The sequence below is a fragment of the Pocillopora damicornis genome, chromosome 1 (assembly GCF_964200805.1).
Source record: "Pocillopora damicornis chromosome 1, jaPocDami1.2, whole genome shotgun sequence".
NCBI classification, from domain to species: domain Eukaryota; kingdom Metazoa; phylum Cnidaria; class Anthozoa; order Scleractinia; family Pocilloporidae; genus Pocillopora; species Pocillopora damicornis.
This window is the reverse complement of record NC_142670.1, coordinates 38,458,068-38,476,641: the sequence shown is the minus strand read 5'-3', so window position 1 is coordinate 38,476,641 and position 18,574 is coordinate 38,458,068. Positions and strand designations below refer to the sequence as shown.

Sequence of the window (18,574 nt, the reverse complement as noted above, 5' to 3'; positions counted from 1 at the left end):
GATACAAGATTATAGCTACGCCTTCAACATCAAAATTCTCGGAGTCCCTGAGCTAAAAGCTAATGAAGACGCCTCCGAAACCAGTAATCTTTGCGTTAATCTGTTCAATCACATGGGCGCTAACATTACTATTAACGACATCGATATCGCTCACAGAGTCCCTTTTCGCGACTCTTCTCGCTCCGACCCCAAACCAATCATTTGCAAATTCGTAAGGAGACTCGCGAGAAATAATGTCATGGCGGCGAGAAGGCATGTCTCGAGTGTGGCGGCTCGAGACGTTGGTTTAGAAGAGAGTCAGGACATGTCCAAAATATTAATCCTTGACCATCTTACACCGAGAATGCAGGAGTTGTACGGGAACGCTAAGTCATTCAAGACCAGGTTTGGTTCTCAGTTCTGCTGGGTCAAAAACGGAACCATTTTCTTTCGCAGATCAGAAGATTCACGTTCTTTAAAAGTCCGGTGCCCTGACGATCTCTCTCGGATCATCCAAGATGAACAGGAAGCGCTCAGCTAAGTATTTATATGACTGTAACCATAGTTAGTAGAGGAGACTAACTATGGTTACACTAACTATGCTGTAACTAGAAGATTTTAGTGCTTTAATATTTAGCAATGCCGATTTCAACCGAAGTTAAGCAAAATAAAGCTTTCTTCCTTGAATTACCGTACCGTGGGCAGAGCTCCATAATCCAGTGCCATGGCAACTATAATAATCTCTTAACAAATGATAACCTTCCTTCTAAAAAATATCTTGAACGATTACCTAGCCTATATGACATTGATATCTTCAGTCTGAACTCTCTAAACAGTAAATTTTACGACACAGATTTCTCTGCTATTTATCCTATCCGCTGTAAATACTATTCCCCGTATATTCAGCTAAAAAATCAGTTAAATGACAACGTTCTGATAGTCATTTATCTTTTTTTCATAACAATGTTAGCAGCTTAAAAGGTAATCTCGAAAACTTCCAAACCCATTTGCTCGATGAACTTAATTATCATTTCAGTGTTATTGGAGTAACCGAAACCAGAATTAGAAATACAAATTCTATGGACTTCAATCCTGAAATTCCAGGTTACACTTTTGAATACGTCCCGACACCTCTTTCAGCGGGTGGCGTCGGCATGTATATTGATTCAGAGTTAAGATACACAGTTTTAGAGAAAAGCTCTAACGAAGCTTTTCAGGCATTATGGGTTGAAATTTTTCAAACAAATGTAGCAAACATAATCTGCGGAGTGTTATATCGTCAGCATAATTCACCTGAGCTTTTCCTAAAGTATTTTGAGGAAACCGCAGAAAACCTTATAGCCACTGGCAAGCCTGTATATGTCATGACTGACGCTAATATTAATCTCTTTTTTTGATCTTGAACGTAAGGATCATGTTAAATACCTAGGGGTAATAATTGACCAACATTTATCTTGGAAACATCACATTAATTATATTGCTTTAAAAATCAGCAGAAATATTGGAATTATTTCGAGACTAAGACACTTTGTCCCCTTAAAAACACTTCTAAGTATTAATAATTCTTTAATTTCTCCCTATATATCTTACGGCCTCATTGCCTGGGGCCAGGCCTCCAAATCTTATTTAGAAAAAATTCTTATACTCCAAAAGAGAGCTGTTCGCTTGATCTACTTTCTGCCTTTCAGAACGCATGCGATTCCATATTTCGCGCAATCTAACATCCTGCCAATAACAATGCTCTTCTTCAAACTTTCATCAATCTTAATGCTTGATATAACCACTAACTCTGCACCTAAAAATATCTGCAATCTTTTTATTTCTACACAAGACATACATCAGTATAATACCCGATCAGCATCTTCTGGTAACTACTATATTAATTATTCTAGGCTTAATCATCATAAAAACTCTTTTTCTATCGTTCGGGCTAAAATTTGGAACAGTATTCCCGAAAGCTATCGAAGTCTGCCGAAGCACATATTCAAAAAGAAAATTCAAGCATTACTATTTGCAACTCTAGGAAGTCTGGATAGTTATGCTGACACAAGCACTCTTATTTCTGAAATAAAAAAGGTATCTTAATTATAATTCAAACATAATATATTAATTTACTTTTTATCACCTTTTCCCTCTTTTGTCAAATAATGTATGCAAAATCGAGTAATTTGCATAATTCGTGTTTTTGTAATTCGTGTTGTATGTCCTTAACACCGCCTGCCTAGATTAGCTCGCTATTTGCAGGAGGTGATTATTGTACAAAGATTTTCCTGCAAACTTAATAAAAACTTGAAACTTGAACTTGAAACTTGGATAAAGACTACTAGATCAGTTTATGACCGTCCAATTCACAAGCTTTGCTTAATTGCAACCAAACAGGAACTAAATGCAGTATAAAAATTGAAATTTATTTGGTTGCTCAATCTATTCACAAGTATAAATAGATTTCCGCACTAGCGGTAAGTGATTTGCCCAATTAATAATTTATTTATGCGAGGACTGGGACTAATCCCGAGAGGATTCAGAAACATATAAATACGCCCTTTTTTAACGAGGAGAATTGAGTAATCAACGCGAACATTACCAGGAGAAGAGCGCACCAGAATGTTTGACTTTTTTCTTAACATAAAATACAAATATTGAACTCTTCTGTTTCCTGTGTCGACGCCTGGTCTTCAATTTTTTACCTTCGACCACGAGTTCGAATCACTCAGTTTATGTCTTACGGTTAGCGTGCAATATTATTCGCATTGCTTGGTTTTACAGGCGCTCTAAGCGTTGGACATTCACTTTGCTACATTCGTCCCATACAACCATAGTCTAACAAAGGTAGCACAGTCTGCTTATAAATTCTGAGCAAAATATCGCAACTAAGGAAAGATGAAATCCTAGTGAGCAATTTCAGCTTAGGATAAACCCTAAATCGTACATAGGGTACATATTTGGTCCAGATCAGACAATGATCGATGTAGATTCCTAAGTACTTAAAGAAATCTGACTGTTTCATTGGTTTACCGTCGAGGACACTCTGTAACGCACGGGTGTTTTTAACAGTGTGCTTAGATCCGATCAGCATGGCCTCACATTTCTTGCGATTACCGGTACTTCTTAAACCGTTCTGGTTCCACCATGTGGCACTACTTTCTAGATCTTTGTTGACTCGTTTTTCTGCTGCACGAACATCTTCTGCGCTGGCGTGAATTTCCGTGTCATCGGCGTATAGTACTACTTTGCTATCTCTACAGGTGTCGATGATACTGTTTATATGGATGTGTAGGTCCGAGAACTGAAACTTGCGGAACTCCGTGCGTGATTAAACGGCATTCGGACTCGACCCTTCCGTAGGACACCAATAGGTCTCTCCCCAGTAAGTAGCTTTTGAACCATTCAAGTTCGTTTCCAGTCACTCCGTGTTTTGACAATTTGCTGATCAAGATGTTGTGTTTGATTACATCAAAAGCTTTTCTTAGGTTCAAGAAAGTACAGACAACTTTTTCGCCCATGTCGATGGCAAGTTCCCATGAATCAACGGCTACAATGAGTGTAACTGTGGTGGACGAATGCCCGGCATATGCAAATTGGTGGTCACTGATAAGGCCAGTGTCTGCTGCAAAGCCTTGAAGATCAGTGTTGGCAAACGATTCATGCACTTTGTTGGTCTGTAATTATCACGTTCAGTCTGGGGCCCTCCTTTAAACAAGAGAGTCACTCTTGCCGTTTTCCAGGTGGTCAAAAAGCGGTCGCATCTGAAGGATGTGTTGAATAACTTAGCTACAACATTGCTAATGTATGGTGCTGCAGTTCTCATGACTTTGGCTGGAATGGTGTCTGCAACTGAAGCCTTAGATATGTCCATGGTTTGTAAAACGTCGTTTTCGCTCACGGCACGAAAGATGAAGCTGTGACTGGAAACCGTTAAAGGGCGCGCCTGTTGTAGCTCAACTGGGTAGCCGTGGGATTGCTGACCAGCTAACAGCGAGGAAGCGATTGCTGTAAAAAAAAACTCGTTTTTCAGCGAATTTGTGAAGTCACGCTTGTCGATCAGCTGTTCACCATCGACCACCAACTTGTTAATCTCAGTGCGGTTTTTCTTGGAGGGCAAGACTTGACGTAATGTGTCCCAAAAGGCCTTGGGCTTACTGCGGTTTTCCTCGAGCTTATTTCTAAAATAATTCTTCTTGGCTTTTTTGTTCATAGCGAGGGGATTTATATTCATTCCAATCCGAAGACAGCCGCGACTTTCTTACCCTCCTGTGTACTTGATCGCGTGTTCTCATGAGTTTAAGAACAGTACTTTATATATATATATATATATATATATATATATATATATATATATATATATATATATATATAAATGAACATGGGGTAGAGTCTACCTTGGCATAAAGTGCTCAATGCTAAGAGCTAAGTATACATAAGTTAAAGAGTTAAAGAATTGAAGAGGACGCATCGATTCTCTGTGACTCTGAGTTTCGCGCCTAAGCGCTCGTCAGACAGAACTTTACTCAATGAAGAACATACCTCCTTATATACAAATTAGAGAAGTAGCTAATTAAGTCACTAGTGTAATGATCTGATCTACGTGTGAAATAAAGATTCTATAGAGCTATTGTCGGCGGCTTGTGAAATTTGCTAAGTAAAACTTATTCCCATGGCGGCATTTAGAAATGAGTTCTGTTCTTTTGTTTAATGATTTCTGTGAGGCACAAGTGGCACTGCTTACTTTTGCTGCTGTAGGCCGTGGCGGTCGCTAAAATACTCCAGTTAACTGTAAAATTGGTGTTGTTGTCTTTGAGCGTCCAGATATTCTTTGATAGTTCCGTGCTGTTTGAAAAGTTTCTCTTCCGAAAAGAAAGTTTGTGTTGCGTGTAACGTTGTTTAAAAGTTCCTTCCGTTAGTCCAATGTAATTCTTTCCGGTTGTGTCACTTTCTGTTGTTAAGTTGGCGTTGTAGACGACGCTTGAAGTGAGGCAGTTGTTTTTCAGAGGGCAGTCGTTTTTTTTCCTGCAGTTACAGTTGTTTTCCGTGGAGGGCGTCTTGCTTGTCTCGAGGATTTTTCTGTTGTGTTTCTTAATTATGGTTTTTTGGTTGTCTGTGCAGCTATAACTAACCTTTGTGTTGTTTTTTTTTTTAAAATCCTGTTGTACCATAGTTAGTAGTCTCTTCTACTAACTATGGTTGTACCGGTGATTTTTCGGAAAATGTTTACTGACGAGGTTCAGAAACTCTCTGCCGATGTTGGTTTGTACGTTCATGCTGTAGGGAAGATTAAACCAAATTATGTTTCTTTTCAAAGGCCCTTTTCTTGGATTTTGCCAGCCTTTTAGGTGTTGATTGGACTCAGAGGCCCTGCCAAGGGATCTTATTATGATTAATATTATTTAAGGGCCCCTTCAGGGATTTTGTTGCTAATTTGCTCTTTCAGGCTCCAAAGACCTTGTTTTGGGATTTTGGTACGGTTTATAGTTGTAGGTAAGAGTGGGTCTATCCTTTTCTAATGCTTGCCGCATTGCCTCTTCAGTTGCGCTATTCGTTTTAGCAAGTTTAGTTTTGTAGTTTTTAGTTTTTAGGTTTTATCTCCCATATTTTGTCCATTATTTTCTTTGTGGCTTGTTTTTTTCGATATTTTTCGCTTTGTTGATTCTGTTTTTTGTCATCTTTTTATTAACGCCACTTTCTGCTCTTTCACGTGATTCTGTATCTTATTCATTAGTTGTCACCTGTAATTACGTAATCACTAGCACCTTGATCTTATTTAAAGCTCTTTTTTATTCAAAAGTTGTAAATAACTGGAGAAGGTCCCTGACCAAAAATTAGAAGCTTAGAAGCTTATTATATATAATCAAGCTTATATATATCAAGCTTATTATATATAATTGTTTGATTAAACCCCTGAAGAGTGAAGCGATTCATGAAACAGGCTTGTCGGGAAAATGTAATTGCGTCCTTTTTTCCTCTTAAAATATTTATTCCGCTCTTCTTCAACGTATTGAGCACTGTTCCACGCGAAAATCGACTTGCAGACTCCCTATATATATGGCATACAAAGCTTTGCTTTCATGTCCAAATTGAGCACTCTACTAGGATGAGTCATTGCTGCTAGCATTATGCATGCTCACTAGTTTTTCTAGTTTGAGCACTCTGGCATGGCTTAGATGATCCCACATATGTGAGATCACTTGGGGTGGCTATATGGTCTTACCTCCATCCTAGCATCAGCACTGCACTGACGAGGCCCAGAAGGCCGAAACAGTACTGTCTGCAGTTAGTTATATATATATATATATATATATATATATATATATATATATATATATATATATATATACATACACACACACATAAATACATATAAAAGTTTAAGAAAGAGCTTGCTTAGATGAGGCATTTAGTAGTGCCCAGGAAATACGGTTAGACGAATAAATTGTATAGGAGAGTTGATTGCATGTAAAGAGAACCTTTGTTGTTATATATTTTTGGACTCCTTTTCCAGCTTCAGCGTTTTCTAAGCTTGACCTGAATGCAGCTGTGCTAATTTTATGCGTGATCTCAGGGTTGCATATAAATGCTTGGTCTTGGAGATAGAAAAGTGGTGTAAATTGGTTGCTCAGTGGATTGTTTGCTTGTAATTCCCACTTTACTAGGAAGAGTGGCTAACAAATAGAGAAAGAGTTAATTGCGCTATCTTCTGAGAATTGAATCCGTTTCAGGTTCTTTTCCTAAGCCACTGTCCTGGTGGTAAGGGATGTTCGCCCTAACTCATTTCATGTCTTCTTAACTCTCTCAAAGGACTGAAGAGTTTGTCCGAAATCTCATTAACTTATAGTTGAGGTAGTTAACATGAAAATCTCTCTCCAGTTAAGGAAAATAAACTAAAGCCACCAACGGCTTTTAGAATTGGGAATTTCTCTCATAAGGTTCTTGCAAAGACTGTATTCACTTATTCATCATATGTAAACTACGGTGTTTTACAAGGATTTCCAACCCTGAGAAAAGCCGTGACAACAGACGTGAAAAAATACGATATTTTTTATACGTGTGTTTGATATCGCTAATCAACAGTCAATCCATGGTTGTTTGTCGGAATTTTTTCGGATTATGGCTTCTAAAACACTGAAAAATTCGTATCGCCTTCAGACAGTGACGTTCAACCTTCTTAGAAGGGGAAGAAAACCAAAATACGAAAAGATAAACCGAAAGTTACGCATTAAAGGATTTTGGTAATGGTATTTCTCGCGGCTGAGAACAAAAACCAGCGACTAAAAGATTTGTCACCGGCCGATTTTCGCCATGTATCTGAAAGATTTCTTCTGTCGGTAAGGACCAATCCAATAATTGAGAGTTTTGCATATTGAAAATTAGTTTGTTAGTGATTCAACGCATGTTTTCATCTTGAGTGCGCTAACACACTTTACGATTTTTATTTTCGAGGATTTTTGTCGCTGCTCACGTTATAATAACGTAAATTACGGTGCCTGGCATGTTTACAAACCTTTTTTCGTTCTTCTGATGCTGACTTACCGGCTCGCTTGTTCCGAAATTTCACTTTTAACTAACGAAAAAAGGCTAGAGAGAAGTCCCGGAAAAGGTCGGACATGGTACAATTTGGCAGATGATGTGACAGCTTTAGCACAGCTCTATGCTTTATTTAACAAATAGATTCCAAGTTGCCGTGCGTCTGTTCAGTAATAGATCACAGATGGCGTCAAAATGTGGTATGAACAAAAAAGTGGCACACGAAGCGCAGCCGAGTGTGTCACTGATGTTTTTACCACATTTTGACGTCCTCTGTGATCTATTACTGAACAGACGCACGGCAACTTGGTATCTATGTTTCATATAATAAAGAATTAAAATATACGGAAAAAAGTTTTAATGATGACGTCATCTATACGTCTGTCCTCCAGTAGATCATAAGTGAGAACCAATCAGAATGCGTGCATAACTGAGCTTGTTATATAACTCTCCTAGAAGACGCTCTTTCAACCAATGACAGCGTGCGTTATATCCGAACTTTATTATAAATGACGGCGCGTGTTATATCCGAACTTTATTATAAAGCACAGTTAATTTAACTTGATTTGCAAGAGATAAGATCTACACAAACCAATGACCATACACATATTTCTTATCTCCATCATCCGCATCATAAACATCAGTAACATCTTCTTGCTAGTACTTAGGTGAGCAGCGCCGATCCTAGCCAGTAAAAAATACTTTTTTATCTGCGTTGTCTTGGTTCCTTTCTTTCCATAGCTTCAAATTCGACTCCTTCTAAGCCTGAACCGCCATCAAATTTCATCATGATGATGGTGTTGATGATGATACCTTCGCATTGGAGTGACCAAAAAAATTACCAACAAAACGTTCGTTCTCTGATCGAAATTTGGTGGGAGATTTCTTTTCAAAATTACCCTTTATTCTTTATTTTTTAATTCCATTTTCATTTTTTTACTAGTTCCCTTAAAGACATGGCTTCTAGTTAATCGAAAAGCGCTAACTCTTGCTGAAATCTTGGTCAACTGGGAGTCTATTGGTCAGTTTTTTAGAAGCTTTGGTGACCAGGTTCTACCCGCTGATACAGAACTCGCCGACATGGGTGGAGGGTGTGTCTGCTTCACAGTTCAAGCAAACAGTTTAAAGGGGCTCGACACTTTGTGGAAAATGTACCAGGACGGCACACTCAAGGCACACCTATACGACTTCTTGGTGACTGAGAAAGTTAAGCTTCTTGCTGAAGCTGAGGAGGATGTTGAACTGAAAATAACAATTGAGGAAGAAGAATACAGGAGAGCTTGCATTGATCTAAATAATGAAGCCAAAGGTAACTAAGTTAGTGTACTCTGAAGGTAACGCATAAAAATTAGTTTAACAGAATCATTTTTGTTTAAGATATTTCATTATATCACAAATAAGTTTTCACTTCGTCTTCAAATAAGTGTTTCGACTCTTAACTAACCATGACCCGTACTCTATTCGTTGTGACGAACACTGGAAGAAAAAATGGATTTGCCTGGGTTGCACATGTTGAGCAAATATTAGACAAATTTCACTTTAGCCTAGTTTTGCTCATTTTTGCTCAATGGCGAAGACCATCTTTGTATCATATTTGCTTACGTGCTAAATGTTGGGCGCTATTATGCAGTTGACCTTACTTCTGACACCCTTCGCAAATATGTGGTCAAATTTATATTTTTGCCGATGTTTTTGTTCACTTGGCAAACCCAAGTAAATCCATTTTTTTGTGCAAGGGAAGGGCTAACCCTCGAAACGTCAGCTCAAGAAACTCTGAACCTGCAGTTCACATTATCAGCTCATTTGATGAAATCACATTGCTTTGGTTTTAGGTGATGCGAAGGAGCCAGGAAGAAAACGTAAACAATCTGATTCAACGCCGAACGAGGATGAAACATTGCCAATAAAAGTGAAAAGACTAGAGAATGATTTCCAACTTCTAAAGGAGAGAGTGGAGAGTCAAGAGAAACAAATGACTGGACTTCCATTTGAGTTTTTGGAGACAAGAATGGCCACGGAAATAATTCCAGCAGAGGAAGGTAACTAAATCATGCAGACACTCAAGTTAAGCCAAATGAAATATTTGCTGTCAAACCTTTATTAAGCGGTCACTCACGGGGATTGACGGGGTGGCGCTTAATACAGGTAAACTGCTAAATACATAGGTATGAATATAATAAAAACCGAGGAAAACATTATTTTATGCCATAACCGACAAATTATTGTTAAAAAACTTGCTCAAAAATACTATTAACATTGATTCTGGGAGATTAACATGGACTGAATTTTCTTTGAAAGATTATTCTTGGTAAGTGGAGGACTTTCTGGTGGGATCACATGGTTTTCATGGGGGATCAGTCGTTACCAACAGAATATAAAAAGGGGGGGGGGGACAATAGAACATGATCTTCCATTTTACTGCCACTAAGGGGAGGGGGATCATAAGAATACAACAGAGATTTAGGGGGGGGGGGTATCAGGTAAACTTTTTCTTGTCACAACCAAATTCCTCCAACGAAAGAAAATCTTAGATTCATTAGAACTGTTGATAACTGAATTGAAGCAGGTAAGACCTTTCGAGATTTCATCCTCACATGCTTGGAAACACCCTTGCTTTATTGACTTTCGTTACAAAGGCTTTTCAGAGACAGTGTATTAAAAAATTCTAGCCTTGTTATATATCAAATTAGATATGTACACGTGCGAGGATAATTCGATGATTAAATAGATAAAAGAGAGATTAGATTATACTCAGAGATTATAAACAATTTGTATTCTCCTGATTATACCTCTACCGCGCGCAGAAAGCTTGCGAGGAGCGCCATACTTTATTTCTTTAAGTTTTTCTATCTTCAACCTGCTCCCACTGTAAACTGTAAAACATCCAAAAAGCTTCTCAACACATAAGTGCATTCATACTCTTAAACGACGTTTTTAGGCAAAATATTTTGTTCCTTTATGTTTCTTTAGTTCAGAATGCCAGTTACGAAAGGCTCGTAGACAAGCCATGGGGTACTAACGAGTACAAAAGGAATTTCACCAAAATGTACGTGGAAAGTCTACAGTTTGAAACGAAAAGTTTAATGTCTAAAACATCTGACAGTGGTATAGGAACTGCAGGAGCACCATCTATATTTGACGTGGACATCGATGGTCAGTAATAAAAAGTAAAACTACCCATGCTTAGTTTTTTATTTTGCTGCGATGATAGCAAAAAAAAATCCATTATCATTCTTCGTAAAAATGCAGGAAACCGTGTTTGAATTGCAAAACTCTAGAACAAAAATTTATCTTTCAAATCGGCACTCTTAATCCCCATGTTATGAACGAACGCTTTTCATTCAACTTATCTATGTTCCCACTAAAAGCGTTGCTTCATTTTCTGCATCCAAAATCACAAAGACTCATTTGATAATGCCAAATTACCCTGTTTATTATTATTATCATTATTATCATTATTGTTATTATTATTATTATTATTATTATTATGTGAAAATAATAATAACTTTATTCACAATTCAAGATTATTTACAAGATATCACTGATAAAAGTAATATACGAAATTTCATAAAAATTCAAAATCACGTACAATACAAAAGTATGTAGCTTGAAAATTGCCCTAAAAAAAACTTTAGATAAGGAGTGTTCTATCTTGCTGTGAAAATGCGTTCGTGAACCTCTCATGCATGTGAATAGACCGATCTTAGAAGTTCGAAAGAAATTTGTGTCCTGAGCCATGCGATAAAGGTGTTATACGGCTCGGTGTCCTTCAGAGCTATCTTATCTGCAAGATGCTTCAGGAAACGCTGGCACTCATTTCCCATTCTTCCATTGGTTCCAAACACTAAAGGTGTGAATGACCCCATCTCTACATCTAGCACCTGCTGCTGGTACTTGCGTTTCTTCTCGTCCTCTTGCTCCTTGAATACTTCAGATGTTGTCTTGTTCTGGTAACACTTGGAGTTAACGTGCGTAACTCTTACATCAAAAAATGCCATAACTCCTCTTGACCAGAAACCTCCCGCCTTGATGTCTATTCTTGCTTCAGAGCTTGTGACGGCACTTCTCAAATGTAGCCGTTCGTTGTCGAGGGATAGAAGGCGTGGTTCAATTTCCACATTGTTGCAGACCTTATTGATGAACGCCATGAATAAATCACGAACACCATCATTGCTCTACGCTACAAAGCCCCCTTTTTACATGGCTTATAGTTAATTTATCCCCACACATTCATAGACTTGCTAGATCGACTAGAGGCAAACTATACCGTAAGCGTAGCGAGTCCCTGAACTCCTGCTTATTAAGGGCTAAGGCCTGATCTGCGAGAGGCTTCGTATTTAACCAAGAACTTGCGCCCTTGTCTCTCGATTGATTAACTAGTCGCAGCAGATCTAGGGAAAGAGTTGAGTCAATGCTTTCCATTTTCTCTTTGTCACGCGCCCCCTTAAGTGACTGATGATGTCTCTTAAGCTCCTCCCTAGAGCTTTCGCCCGGCGCCATAAATGTACTCTGCGATGTGATAGAATCTACGTGCGCAGTAGTTATTGACTTCGAGGCAGCAAACTGTTGTGGCGCCTCAGCTCACAAATCTGACATGCCCAGACCCCCTTGAGCCGTTGTTAAGGTGACAAGTAGACGCAGTTCGATAGGGAGAGGCTCTAATTGACCGAACAAAGTTAGAAGAAGTAGGTCGTCAATCGCCTCCTGGATTGGATCGACGTAATCCTCAAACGAATCTATAGTGCGCATGAAGTAGGTGAACTTTGACTTGTACCCTTTTGTGACGGTAATGTACGCTGTGTGAAGCTGACTCTTTGCAATTTCGGAGAGCCGTTCGATTACCTCTTTCCATATACGAATTTTCTCCTCACAATACTGATCTTTGTATTCTTGCGACGCAATGACTGCTCCTAAATGGCGCTGACCTTCAGTTGTTATATTGACTTCATCTCCAAACACCCTCTTTGCTTCATCTGCAAGTGCCTCAGACTTAACAATCAGCCAGCTCTTTGACCTGATTTTACGAGATATCCAAACTTTTCTCCCTCTTTACTCAATTCCTCGTACCAGTCGTACAACTGCGCGATTCTCCCTCCTCCAGCAGAGTCGTCTGCAAGCCACACCTGTTTAACCATCGAGCAGTGCACCCTCAGATTCTGAATCATTATAGACGTATTGACGGAGTACCATGGCATCGCTAGGGGATCTCCCTGCGTAGTGCCTTCTTGTGAAAGTATTTCACCTCCACCGCAGACAAACAGTCTAGATCTGCTTCTATAGGTGTTCATATAAAAAGCTCAGTTATGCACGCATTCTGATTGGTTCTCACTTATTCTCTAATGGAGGACAGACGTATAGATGACGTCATCATTGAAACTTTTTTAATTATTTATTATATAAAACAAATAGATTCCAAGTTGCCGTGCGTCTGTTCAGTAATAGATCACAGAGGACGTCAAAATGTGGTAAGAATATCAGTGACACACCCAGCTGCGCCTCGTGTGCCACTTTTTTGTTCTTACCACATTTTGACGTCATCTGTGATCTATTACTGAACAGACGCATGGCAACTTGGAATCTATTTGTTAATTACTACATAGAGCGCCATTTCTTTGAACGTGATCTGGATATTGTGCAAAGCCACTGACCTGTTCATTTGGTTAAAGGCGTTACTCGCATCGATCAACAGAATCCCATTTGTTCCTTCTTCTTCAAACACTTGGCTCGTTGCATGCATCGCAGCCTCCGCTCCTGCATTATGACCAGCACAAACTTGTAGGGGACCTACTGCTTCTTTTACTTCCTCCTTTAAGAAACCGCTGACCGTTTTTCCCACTACTCGCCTCAGGACCACTCCAACACCGATTGGTCTGATTCCAGGGTTCTTGTCGAGCGGGATGAGCCTTAAAGATGTAAAAGCTTCGAGTAAAGATAGATGGTACGATTTCTTAAGCAGATTTTTCGTGAACACAGCTATCTCTTCTCTTAGGATTTTACTCTCAGTCTTAAAGTTCTTGGAGCACAGGATTCCCCTTTAAAGCTCCGAGTCCATTCCCGATGGCCCTGCTGAGCCTTTGGTTTGCTTGCTGAGTTGTAAATCATTTCTTCATCTACGAGATCATACTCGTTTGGTGGAATGTAATCAACTGGACCGTGCAACAAACTCTCCTCTGCAATATCAGCCGCCTCTGGGTGCTTGTCATGTAGCCCTCACAGGACGTCTGGTGATAGGTTGAGCAGGCCAGACAAGCTCTCGTTTTCTAGGAGTTTCATTGCAGCTGACAATTTTCCTTGCAAAACCAGTTTTGAAAAAACTTTGGATACGTCCTCGACCGTCCTAGATTTCTTAGAGTTCATAAATTTCCCCTGCATAAACCTCACTTCTTTAAGCAACAAATCAAGGTCCTCTTGTTTTTAGAGAGCTAATCGATGCTCTATTGCTGCGCTGTGTTCCTTGCTTTTAGAAGTAGCGGACGGTTTCTGCAGGATCAAAGTTGGAAGCACCATGAATGCTTTCAAGGCAAGTGAGTTCAAATCAGAATCTGCATTGAACTGCTTAATCGATAAAGTTAATTCTTCAACGAAACTCTTCCCTGCACGGCCAGATAGTACATTGAATATATTTCTCCTGTAGTGGACGATTTCGTCATAAAAATCATTGGCTAATAGGCTAATATTACCCCATGTTTTGTTCTTTACTTCGGAAGGAAACACCTCATTATCGGGCAGATTTGGTTTTGGCTCCTTTAAATCGTGACGATGGCGGTTTGCTTCCTGACGCCTATTTACACCTCGTCAGAAAAAAGGCCGCTAATTAGTGATCATATAAAAGGACCTCTTGTTGCAGCGTTTAGATCACCTCTGATGAAGGCAATAGACAGGAGTGTCGAAACGTTGGGTCTATGAATTGTAACTTCTTCGGTTACATTCATTAAATCTGCAAACCAGAGTAGCATCAAATTATGTCTGGTTTGATTTTGTTTTGATCTGTGACTGGTGTACTAGGCAGTCCCGTGGGAACAACAACATTTCTTTACATTCATTAAATCTGCAAACCAGAGTAGCATCAAATTATGTCTGGTTTGAAGGTACTCGACCACTCTCGGTTGTTACTGGCTTATGCAAATGCGAGTTAACGGAATTAGCATTTTCAAACTGCTGTTGTGGGCTATTATTTTGAATGTTTCGCAAATCAGTTTGAATATTAGTTTCCTCGGGCGCCTTCTCTTCTATATCATCCGACTCAATTTCTAACCTGTTCCCACTCTCGACTTAAGTGCTAGTATTTCGTGTATAGTTCTGCTCTTGTTCCCTTTTCTCCAATCTCAAGGCTTGATCCTGTAAATTCTGGCTTTTAGCCCCAAGTATCCGTAACCCTTATCTTCCCATAGGTCCGCCATTACTACGATATAACCTCTCTTCCTCCCGGTAGCGTTTCGCGGAGGGTCTACCGACGATATCAGATCCTTCGCTTTTCTCTTGCATTCTAGAAGATCACTATTCATACGCTCTGTCCATTTCACTTTGGCCTTTGGTCTTTACAACGAGCTTATTATCATCGATGTTGGTTTTACGGTTTTTGGTTTCGTTTGCTTGTTTATGTTTCCATCCAAATTTGTACCGACGCGTTGCAATTGTCTAATAAATTTTCAAATGGATACGTATCGAGGGTTAAAAAAGATAAAAGGAATAAAATGGTATTTAAAAATAGCGGAGCAAGTCGTGGCACGTCCGTTCATCACTCGGTCACATATTATTATTTATTATTATTATTATTATTATTGTGATGTCGAAAAGGGCCGCTAAATTTGCGAAGCGAGTAAGCTGCGAAATACGATACCTTGAGTTATTTAACAGAATAACGGAACAGAGAAACGGTGGATCGGCTGAATGGCGGAATATTCTTAAACGCAGAACCATTAGGCTTTCGAGGTAGCCCTAGCAAAACTATATTCTAGCGTCATTATAGAACCTCTAGTTCTTTTCAATACTCTAAAAATTATTGTGTTTCATCAAAAACCATTGCAATCTCCGACTGTCTATTTTTGTATGCATAAACGTTCTTATCATTACAAAATACTAAAAGGTATGACTATTTTGCTGTGCGGTTTTTTCATAAATTTTTTTTTTAGATAAACATGAGACTCAGACGGCAGCAGGTGACGGTTGCAACTCACTGTCATCAGCTGTGTTGACCGGCAACTTTGCCATCATCGAGGATATGTTGTCACGTGGCCTGGATATCAACACAAAAAATAACGATGGTAATACGGCTTTGATTTTAGCTGCTTCGACTGGCAAAAGAGATGCCGTAAATTACCTCTTAGACAAGGGAGCTGATCCCTTTATTGTAGGCTACCTTGGCAGGAATTCACTGCACGCCGCTTCCCAGGGTGGTAATGTTGCAATCATCGAGACACTAATATCACGTGGTCTAGATGTCGATCAAAAAGATAAAACTGGCAAAACACCTTTGATGCTGGCTTTAGCGTCTGGCAAAACTGAAGCTGTAAATTACCTTTTAGACAAGGGAGCCAATCCCTATATTAAAGGTCAGATGAATATATCTTCACTGCACTTCGCTTCAGTGACTGGTAATGTCGCCACCATTAAGACGCTAATGTCCCGTGGCTTAGATGTCGATCCAAAAACAGATGGAGGAATTACACCATTGATGTTGGCTGCAGCTTATGGCAAGATTGAAGCTGTAAATTATCTTTTAGACGAGGGAGCCGATCCTTCTATTAGAGACCAGTCAGGAAGAAATCTAATGCACTTCGCTTCAAGGGGTGGTAATGTCGCAATCATCGACATACTAATGTCACGTGGTCTAGAGATCGATCTAAAAGATAATCACGGAGTTACACCATTGAGGTTGGCTGCATTGTCTGGCAAGATTAAAGCTGTAAATTATCTTTTAGACAAGGGAGCCGATCCTTCTATTAAAGACCAGTCAGGAGGAACTTTACTGCACGCTGCTGCACAGGGTGGTAAAGTCACCATCATCGAGAAACTAATGTCACGTGGTCTAGAGATCGATCTAAAAAATTATAGCAAAGCTACACCATTGATGTTGGCTACAGCTTATGACAAGATTGAAGCTGTAAATTATCTTTTAGACAAGGGAGCCGATCCTTCTATTAGAAACCAGTCAGGAGGAACTTTACTGCACGCCGTTGCACAGGGTGGTAATGTCGCCATCATCGAGAAACTAATGTCACGTGGTGTAGAGATCGATCTAAAAAATTATAGCGAAGCTACACCATTGATGTTGGCTGCAGCTTATGACAAGATTGAAGCTGTAAATTACCTTTTAGACAAGGGAGCCGATCCTTCTATTAGAAACCAGTCAGGAGGAAATCTATTGCACTTCGCTTCAATCGGTGGTAACGTCGCAATCATCGACATACTAATGTCACGTGGTCTAGAGATCGATCTAAAAGATAATCACGGAGTTACACCATTGATGTTGGCTGCAGCTTTTGGCAAGATTGAAGCTGTAAATTATCTTTTAGACAAGGGAGCCGATCCTTCTATTAGAGACCAGTCAGGAAGAAATCTAATGCACTTCGCTTCAAGGGGTGGTAATGTCGCAATCATCGACATACTAATGTCACGTGGTCTAGAGATCGATCTAAAAGATAATCACGGAGTTACACCATTGATGTTGGCTGCAGAGTCTGGCAAGATTGAAGCTGTAAATTATCTTTTAGACAAAGGAGCCGATCCTTCTCTTAGAAACCAGTCAGGAGGAACTTTACTGCACACCGTTGCACAGGGCGGTAATGTCGCCATCATCACCAAAATGCTTTCCCTTGGTTTGGATGTCAATTCAAAAGATGGGATAGGTCGCACACCGTTAATTTACGCAAAACAATCTGGTAAAACTGAGGCAGTAAACTTCCTACTTAGCAAAGGAGGACATTAGCTTTTATTTCTCAGTCTCTTATTAAAGGCCCTTAACGAACACCGCTTTAAACCGCACGAGTGATTAGGGATGCATGCTCACGAACGATGATTTTTGAGGTAACTCTCATTTTTATTTATATAATATTGACGACAGTCACTAAAAAGCTGAGTAGTTACAGAAATTTAAAACCTTACCTATATTACCAGTTTTACAACATTCTTTGCGGAGGACTTTCGTTGGTGAGACAAAGATACAAAGCTTTCTTGACGGAAAATATGTTCGTCACTGAACAAGCGCTCAGTCAAGATTATTTGGCGAACTATTGGTGTTTTTTGTTTCCCTTTATTTTGCTTTTAATTCGACTTATATGATCTCGACTGGCAATATTGAGCACAACACTGGTTAACGACTTATTCTCATTATACGGCAAGAAACTTATTTTTTTTCGGAGAACAAATAATAACGCGAAGTCAGAAGAGTTGATTGATAAAATATAACCATGAATATAATGAATATCGGGGTGTTTATGGACGGAAACGTCGTTCTGGTCCATAGTCGCGAAAAAAAGCGATTGATAAAATTTTACAACATTGATTGACTGAATAATAATTAATTCATAATACTGCGAGAGAAGGAACAAATGTAGCCAGGCACCTCTGACACCTTTTGGCGACAATTTATGGGATGCCTCTTCCCTAAGCGATTCCCTCTTTGATTGTATAAAATAGATCACCTGCACACGATGTCATCACAAATCTAACCATTTACACCTTAATATCAGTATGTATATTCTCCACACTGTTCTCTAAACATTTCCTGAGGTGCTGACAGTGAGAATTAGCTTATTGATCCAGAGCTTCTGTAGTTGTTGATCATTTCCGTTATTCTCATGACTTTAATATGTGATTCAGGGGTGATATTGTAAGGAGAAATTAGATGCTAGTCACTCTAATGGGGTTAAAGGGTTAAGTTCAAATTTTCACCCTTCAAGCTTCTGTCATCGAGTTGTAGTTTATTTCATTCAATCATATATTAACTCAAATGTAGAGCGTTAACCCTTTCACTTCCAAGATCTCATCAGTGATTCTCCTTACTGTCTGCCATACAACTCTTTTGATGTTAATTTAGAGAATTTGGTATTGGATCAACCAATATTTCCCTTGTTGA

The 18,574-nt window shown here is 39.3% G+C and overlaps 1 protein-coding gene and 1 pseudogene across 1 annotated transcript in view; one reads left to right on the top strand and one right to left on the bottom strand.

The window, feature by feature from the left end:
* LOC149053729 (uncharacterized) overlaps positions 1–18,574 on the top strand; it is a 43,229-nt gene that overhangs the window by 4,509 nt on the left and 20,146 nt on the right. Inside the window, exons 3-6 of the mRNA XM_089211623.1 lie at positions 8,441–8,806; positions 9,330–9,536; positions 10,468–10,650; positions 15,630–17,408. Of these exons, the coding sequence (XP_089067749.1) occupies positions 8,441–8,806; positions 9,330–9,536; positions 10,468–10,650; positions 15,630–17,408 (2,535 nt within the window). The remainder of the gene's footprint in view (positions 1–8,440; positions 8,807–9,329; positions 9,537–10,467; positions 10,651–15,629; positions 17,409–18,574) is intronic.
* LOC149053730 (uncharacterized) lies at positions 11,026–15,417 on the bottom strand (annotated as a pseudogene).